The sequence below is a fragment of the Diospyros lotus genome, chromosome 11 (genome assembly GCF_014633365.1).
Source record: "Diospyros lotus cultivar Yz01 chromosome 11, ASM1463336v1, whole genome shotgun sequence".
Taxonomy (NCBI): Eukaryota; Viridiplantae; Streptophyta; class Magnoliopsida; order Ericales; family Ebenaceae; genus Diospyros; species Diospyros lotus.
In genome coordinates, this window is record NC_068348.1 from 23926742 (window position 1) to 23934975 (window position 8234).

At 33.6% G+C, this 8234-nt stretch overlaps 1 protein-coding gene across 1 annotated transcript; it reads left to right on the forward strand.

Moving 5' to 3' along the window:
- Nucleotides 1–5526: 5526 nt before the first annotated feature.
- On the forward strand, nucleotides 5527–7560 carry LOC127812571 (transcription factor MYB53-like). The gene is made up of 2 exons (XM_052353000.1): nucleotides 5527–5949; nucleotides 6585–7560. The coding sequence occupies exons 1-2, from the start codon at nucleotides 5687–5689 to the stop codon at nucleotides 7321–7323; spliced, it is 1002 nt and encodes a 333-aa protein (XP_052208960.1). The 5' UTR covers nucleotides 5527–5686; the 3' UTR covers nucleotides 7324–7560.
- Nucleotides 7561–8234: the final 674 nt, after the last annotated feature.

Consider the following 8234-nt stretch of genomic DNA (forward strand, 5'->3'; position numbering starts at 1 on the left):
AATATATTTAAATAAAGAAAAGCATGACTAAAATATATATTTGTTGAGAGCAGACAGATATTTGACTTTGATATAATATTCATGATCACTGACACTGACACTTTATACAATAAATAAATAGAAATGAAAACTAATATATATCATATATATGGCTGAGTGGAGTCAACGAGATTTAAGGGTTCTGATGAATGATTGGTGCGGTTAAGAACAAATCGATTGCGTAATTTGACTCTCTGTGTTTCTTACTATTTTCTAGCCAACACGCCGTACGTGTTCACTGTTTAACCACACCAATCATACATATGTGGACAAAACTAGGGCGGGCTCAAGCTATAGATGACTAAGGCCTAAGGCCTATGCTTAGGGTTCTTAAAACAAGGAGGGCTCTCAAAAAATTTCTGACCAGCTTCCAAGTTTAAGTGGTCGTCGGGGACTAATCACTAAGAGAAAGGCGGCAATGGAAACAGACCCAATTTAGAAGACCCCCAAAAAAATGTTAGGCCCAGTTTCAAGAATCAACTAGTCAGCGATGGCCAACCACTCGGAAGGAGATGGCGACAAAGACTAAGGGAGATGGAAAAAGGAAAAAGACAATGGTTGATCGATTCACCGTTTGTGTTTGTGCAAACACAAACGACGGCCGAATAGAGAAAAGATCGCCTCGCTCGCCTCTTGGCGACGCCATTGCCAATTGTTGACCAAAGGCCTCTCGCTTGTCTTCAATCATCGGACTACCATGTCTTCTCTTTTTCTCTTGTTGCCAGCCAAGATCTACCGTCCCTAAATTAGTTTTGGCTTAAGGATCCCGTACCCTTGAGCCAACCTTGAACAAAACAATATGGCCTCTCGTATTCTAACTTACTATATAATTAAGTTAAATGTATATATACAATTATGATAAGTAACGACGTTTTACTCTAATTTAGTGAGTTAATATCATCACTCATATATCATATATTATCGGATCATAAAAAATGGACACGAAGTATGTAATAATTAATACGATTACCTAGCTTTTGCATGAATAGTCAATTATTGCATGCTTGCTAGCTACTAGCTATTATGTATGTTTGAATTGAATTGAATTTGAATGAAAGAAGCAGGGGGAGGGAGAGGAACAAATAGAAGATGCAAGTCCTCTTGGCGTTGGCTTCAACGCTGAATTCCTAATCATAGAAAAAGGGATTCTGTTTGTGGTGGAGGGCAGGCAAACGAACCATGGCTTCGCTTCCCATCATTAACATTCAAAAGGAGCAGTTAGAGGCGGCGGCACCGGCATTATTAGAACTAAACTCAATTTTAATTAACAAATTAGCTAAAATCCTGAACAATGGGCGAGTTTAAATGTTTTAAGTTATTTTTATGTATTTTGAAACATAATTTAAATATGTTAGTCTCAATTTTATTTTTTTAATTATAGTCGAATTTATTAAAAATTCGTTCAAAATTATCTATAGTTCAAATAAAAATAAAATTAATTATAATATGATATGGTATATATTTTATATATATGAATATGATTTCACTAAAAATATATATACAATATGATTTCACTGAATAACATTGTCACATGGAAGCTTACAATAACTCTTCAAATTTAAATATAATTCATGATATACAATATGATTTCAAATTTTATTAATTGATTAAATATTTTAAACCATGATATATTTATTATCAACTAATAAAATTATTTAAAAATCTAAAATAATGAGCAATAAATATATAGAATTAGAGAATCTTAGATGGAAGTTCGTTTGGTCATCAATAGGAAATATGAATAGGGATATGAGACATAACGCAACTACTTAGAGTTTTCACCGTCTATCATCCTAATAATTATTAATGGACTACACCTTATCAATCAGATTCTTTTTTATACACGAAATTCAATCCTATTATATAATAATAATATTAAGACAGGTTTTTTTTGTTGTTTTTAGATTATTTTTAATTTTTAACTTTTTAAAATAGTAAAAATTTGGTTATTTTCATATTTTCAAAAACACATTTTTAAAAATAAAAAAAATTATAAAAAAAAACTCATAACAACAAAAGTTATTTTGTGTATTTCCGATCAAAACACGCTAAAAATTTTAAAATATGAAAAACGGACAACCCCTCCCCCCCCCTCTCTGTGCGTGTGCGTGCAACCACTACCTACTCTACCATCTTCCCATCCTCTTCATTCTCTCGACTGCCAGCCACCGCCGTTGCCATCAATGGCCAAGGCCTTTCCGGTCATCACATCTACGTCACCATCATTGCTCGATAACCATCACTAAGACCGAACCATCGCTTCCTTCGCCACTACGCTTAGCCATTGTGAAGCACCACAACGATTGCATCTCCGCTTCCTCTGTGATTTTCGGCCATTGCCTTTTCATCTTCTCTGCCCTTTTTGTCCAAATCAACTTTCTCTCTCTCTGTTCATTAACATCGTTGTGTGTATCTATATATATGTATATATTCGCGGAGGTGTGTAGGCCAAAAATTAAAAGTTAGATATATAATGATCTAACCCATTTTTTGGTATATTGGTTACCGTAGTAAGGTGAAGCCAATGATCGATCCTGATTATTGAAATCATCAGTGGATAAAAGTTTAGAAATTAATTTTTAGATCAAACCCAATCTTGTCGTTGGAAATGGAAATAAACACGTTTTCTAGTGTTCTGTTTTGATAAATAAAATAACAAAAAAAATATATATTTTAAAATAAACACTCAAAATACAAAATTAAAAATAAAAACACGAACACTACCTTATTTTTTTATACTTAAATTAAAGTTTTAGCTTTGCATTAGTCTATTTCATGCTTACCATTATGTTTGTATTGAATTTGAATAAAACTACAAGTGGGGAGTATTTATTAGGAAGGAAAACCTGAGGCCTCTGGGCGTTGGCTTCGATGCCACGGGATCATCGACATTCAATAGGAGCAGTTACAGGCTGCTGCGTGTTTACAACTAAACTCAATTTTAATCAACAAATATATGGTTTCTAATTACAGGTATGAAACTATACAGAGAAACATGGAGACAAAGTGACACAATAGCTGACCATTTTGATCATGTCACGGCAATTATTCTATTGGGGATAATTGAAGGGTCGAAGCTATAGCTTAAACAAGATCTTAACAACACTACTTAGAGTATCTTAATTTGTGAGAAAAATATTAAGATTTTGTATTCATTTATTAGAAAACAAAGTATCCATCATAGCTAGTCGTTAGTTACAAAGATGTTACAATTTTCGGTAATTTATTTCTGAAGCGACCGATGTCCATAAACTTGCCTTGTACGCTTAATGTGGCACAAAAAATCTTCTTAATTAATTAATTAACCAAGCTAGCTAAACCAATAAATCAAGGGTAATTTCGGTAAACACAAATTTTTAACAGATGTTTACTGCTAAATAAATATTTAGTTCATTAATTAAATTGGAGTAAATTGCATTCAGATTTTTTATAGTTTTGCTCATTAGCAGGGAGATCCTTTGTGGTTTAGAAATGACTATGAAAATTCGTGTGATTTAAGTTTTCACAAAACAATGTTTTGTTACTAACTTCAATAATTAGATTAGGATTAACATAAATTAAGTTAAATTAACTAAAATTTAATAAGAATAAAAGTAAAAACTTTAAAAAGAAAAAAAAGAAGATAATGCTAAAGCCCATTCCTAGACAATGGGTTCCGACAATTAGAACCCATCTTTCAACTTATAAGTTCTAGATTTGCACTATCATTTCTAATATTTTGATGTTCCTTGTTGTTTCTTATCATTATATATGAAATAATCGAAAGGAAAGATCAAATTTCCTCACATCAATCTAAAAAAAAAGCAAAATTTGGGTTCAATTCATTCTAAATGGGTTCATTTTAGTGATGGAGGAAGCAACAGAGTGGATCGATGGTGGTGGTGTTGCCATGGGTTGTAGAAGTTAGGTCTCGACTTTTTCATTATTGCTACTTCTTGTTCTTGTTATTTTTCATTTCTCTCTCACTCCTTCGGGGTTGATTTCTAATTCTAGAATTTCTTGTTTCGAACAATGGTGCTGGAGATGGGTTTTTGGAGGTTGATCTCATCCAGAATCAATTGGTTCTTGCATATATAGAAAGACCTTTAAAATAATTTCTAAACTACAAGACATTTGTGTACAAATATTATTAATGTTGTAACATTTTAATAAGATTTTTATATAAAATATCACTGTCATACAATATGTGAATTATAAATAATATTATCAATTACATTATATATAATCTCATTAATATATAGTAATTATGAGTTGGGACATAAATCAAACAGTACAGATGCATTGATGTCCCTGCCGCTGAGAGCGTGACACGCTTTGGGTGCGTAAATTCTGAGGCTTGTCGAGGGAAATGTCATGTTATAAGATAACACGTATATATGTCATTATAAATAAATAAAAAATGGAGTAGACCTGCTTATTTTTCTCACCTAACACATCTTGTAGGCCATAAAAGTATGGTTTTTTAAAGACTCGGACCAACGAGGACGTGATTCAAGGCAATCTGATATTGGCAATGATCCCTAATTAATTATCCATTTAAAATTATAATAAGTATAAAAACTGATATATAGACGTTAAATTTATTTAAAATTTACTAAAACAGGTACGTAAATAGTTAAATTTGCGATCCATTAAAATCCTTAATAAGTTATACTAACAGTCAAAAGTGCACTATTTATCGTGTGAGATTGAGTCTTTGAATTTTCTTGGAAGCATTCTCAAATCCACTTTATGTAGCTTGGTAGTGTCTAAATCATATGATCCATAAGTTTATTGGGGGTAGATGCCTATCATTCTATCAAATCTATCTAGAAAGTGTGAATCATCTAACAAGTGGTTCTAAAAAAGTTTATGAATGAGATTATTAGATATAAATACTTAAAATTCTTGGGATATTCTTTTTTGCAAGGATTTTCGTTATTCAGTTTTACGATTTTTTATAGTAAAGATAAATCTGAGTCTAATCCATAATAACTGTATTGGAAGTGAATTCGAACTTGAAAATTCAAGTCGTCCACCACTCTTTACTGATCACTGGGACAATTTCAGGGGACTAAATACTTGAAATTCTTGTTGTATATTTTGTTGGGCTCAAAAAAAAAGAACCCTTCTAAATTAAAATCTCAAAACTTAAAAAATAATGTTAGGCAAAATAATAAGATCATAATGCATATATGGTTGCTTCCTCATGTCCATTATGATATGAAAAGTGTGAAATAATAAAATCATAATGGTTGCTTCTTCCACACAAGTACAACCATAAGAAATGTGGGTTATTTCCATCTCTGTCCACCAATGACATTAGCTTTACCTAACCATAAACCTCCAAATCCACTTAATTTCCCATTTTCTCCCTTCAAGACAAGATGGTTGCTAGGCGACTTCACCTTTAGCTAGCCTTCTTATATATATATATATATATGAGATTAATTTTTCTTAACTTAATTAATATTAATCTATAAACTCTGACTACCATAAAGCAGCTTGCCTTGTCGCTGGAGAATTTTGGCGGAGAGTATGTAAAAAAAAAGGGAATTGACTTTCTCTCACTCGATTACGTTCTCCATGCACTTATAAAAACTACCGTATCTTTGCAAGATATCCAAGCAAATCAGTCTCTCCCTTTTCAGCCATTTGTTTACTGAAAATGGGTCGATCTCCATGCTGCGATGACAGAGGCCTAAAGAAGGGGCCATGGACGCCGGAAGAAGACCAGAAGCTCGTTGATTATATTCACAAACACGGGCATGGAAGCTGGCGAGCTCTGCCCAAGAGTGCCGGCCTCAACCGATGTGGAAAGAGTTGCAGGTTGCGATGGACTAATTATCTCCGGCCAGATATCAAGAGAGGAAAGTTCTCCGATCAAGAAGACCAGGCCATCATCGACCTCCACTCCGTTCTCGGAAACAAGTACGTACGTAAAACGCATTCTTTTTGCAGAAAATTTATCATTTTCCTCTCCAAAAAAGGATACAGCGACCAACAACTCCACTTCAGCGACAAAAAGTTTCGTCGATCGCTGATTGTCAAATTTCTTGTAGAGTTAAAAATCCGTCCAAATTTTTTATTACATACATGCTACGTACTGAGTCTTTAGTAGCATTTTTTTTCCGAAGTTCAGAAACTGAGTTCTTTTTAAAAATAATAATAATAATGATTAGATGTAGAAATGTTGCTGTCAAATGTTATTGTTGGCTGTGGCCTGTGGATTATTAGAATTTTTTTATTTCCTTTAATCTTCTGTTTGCTTTCTGTTGGGGTTGCCATGTAGCCTTCTGAAGCTGATAGCGTAATTTCTACCATTTGCTTCTGATAATTACGGGATAGGTTTAATTGCTCAAAGAATGTTCTTTCTACCACACTTTGTTAACAAAATATACGAAAAATATATATCCTCTAAATTTCTATTTATTTCAACTGTCGACGCTAGCGGCCTATTTATAGAGGCTGGTACTTAAAGATTGAGAAAAACCAATTATGGTAATAATAATCTACTAGATAATTAATCTTTATTCAAACTAATTTAGATTCATCAACACTCGCAGGTGGTCAAGGATTGCTTCCCATCTCCCGGGCCGGACGGACAACGAGATTAAGAACTACTGGAACACCCATCTGAGGAGGAAGCTTCTTCAAAAGGGTATCGATCCAAAAACACACAAGCCAATACAAGATGATCTCAATCTACTTGGCAATCTCTCTCGTCTCTTGTCCACCTCAAACTATGCCAATTTGATCAACCCTCTGCAGGATAACACTGCTTTTAGTTTCACTTCACAGATTGATCACTCTCAACTAGCCAAAATCCAGCTCCTTCATACCCTAATTCAACTCATGACCAGTTCATCAACACCCTTCCCAAATATAGCAGAAAACAATTCCTTGAAACCCTATTTTGGTACTTCACAATTTGATTTTCCTAACTTATTGGGTACCAGCCCTGATCAAGTATTCAACAATTTTCCGGCTGGGTTTCAACCAATGGCGTTGCTTGGAGCTGGGCTTCAACCGGCTGAGTTTGTTGACCTCAACTATGGCAGCATGAACACAAACTGTGAAGCTCAGCTTGGAAATGCACTTCCATCTTTGGTTTCAGCCCCTGTGGAAAGATCTACGGCCAACCAAACCGAAAGCAATAATTGTATCAACCAAACCGAAAGCAATAATTGTATCAACCAAACATGCCCTTCCGGGGGCCAATCACAGGCCTCCACCATTTTCGAAGCTTGGGAGAAGTTCCTGGATGACGAAGCAGATGGCCCCAGCTGGAAAGATGTACTTTGAGAATGCAATTAATCCTTCAAGTTTCAGAATTTTATCTAGCAAAAAAGAACTTCGAGTTTCAGACTTAAATTTCTTTTGGTGTTTATACATACTATATACATTATTTACATGTATATGGGGAATTGCATTTTTTTCATCTTGTGATCTAAATAAGGTGGATATCAATTTCATTAGGGAGTTTTTTTTTTTTTTTATTCACTGATGATGTGTTCTGTCTCAGTACTGTAATAATAATTCCTTTTTCCTTTTTGTTTACAGAAATACTCATTATATGCAGTACTATATATACACACACTTTATTTCCTTTCTTAAATAAGTATACTTCGATTGTAGCTTCTGTGAAGTAGCTAATGGATTAATTTAAACCCAAGAAGCGATCGAGGGTCCAAGCATTTTTGTTCCTACATATATCTCTTCATCCACTGAGAGAAAGACAAAACATGATTACGGGATAAGGTTAGATATTGAAATAAGGTAAAACAGTTAGCTGTAAATTGAAAAAGAAAAACAAAGTTAGTTCCAAGGAGCTTGAAAAAGCTTGCAACAGATACAAGAAAAAGACCCATCTTCCATCACTGCAAGAGATCGACATCTGAACTTTCAATGATATATATATATATACATATATATTTGTTATTGACGAGAATTCCATTTCATGTATACTAAATAATTGCACAAAAATTTATATGTGAGCTTATTCTCATAGAGATTTAAACCCTAATAATAGATCAGATGATTATAACTCAATCCTTGGTAACAAAAAATTATTTTATCCCTAGAGCTCACAGATTCTTCATATTATAAGTCTCCACCTATATACTAGCTCTATACATCTTACAAATGATGTGTATATAATTTCAACCACATATTAGTCAAAGAAAAAACTCAAATTTGTCACAAGTGATAGGCAA

Coding starts and splice junctions, on each gene's coding strand:
- LOC127812571 (XM_052353000.1), top strand. CDS start 5,687: ATGGGTCGATCTCCATGCTGCGATGACAGAGGCCTAAAGAAGGGGCCA. Junction 5,950..6,584: donor CACTCCGTTCTCGGAAACAA/GTACGTACGTAA, acceptor CAACACTCGCAG/GTGGTCAAGGATTGCTTCCC.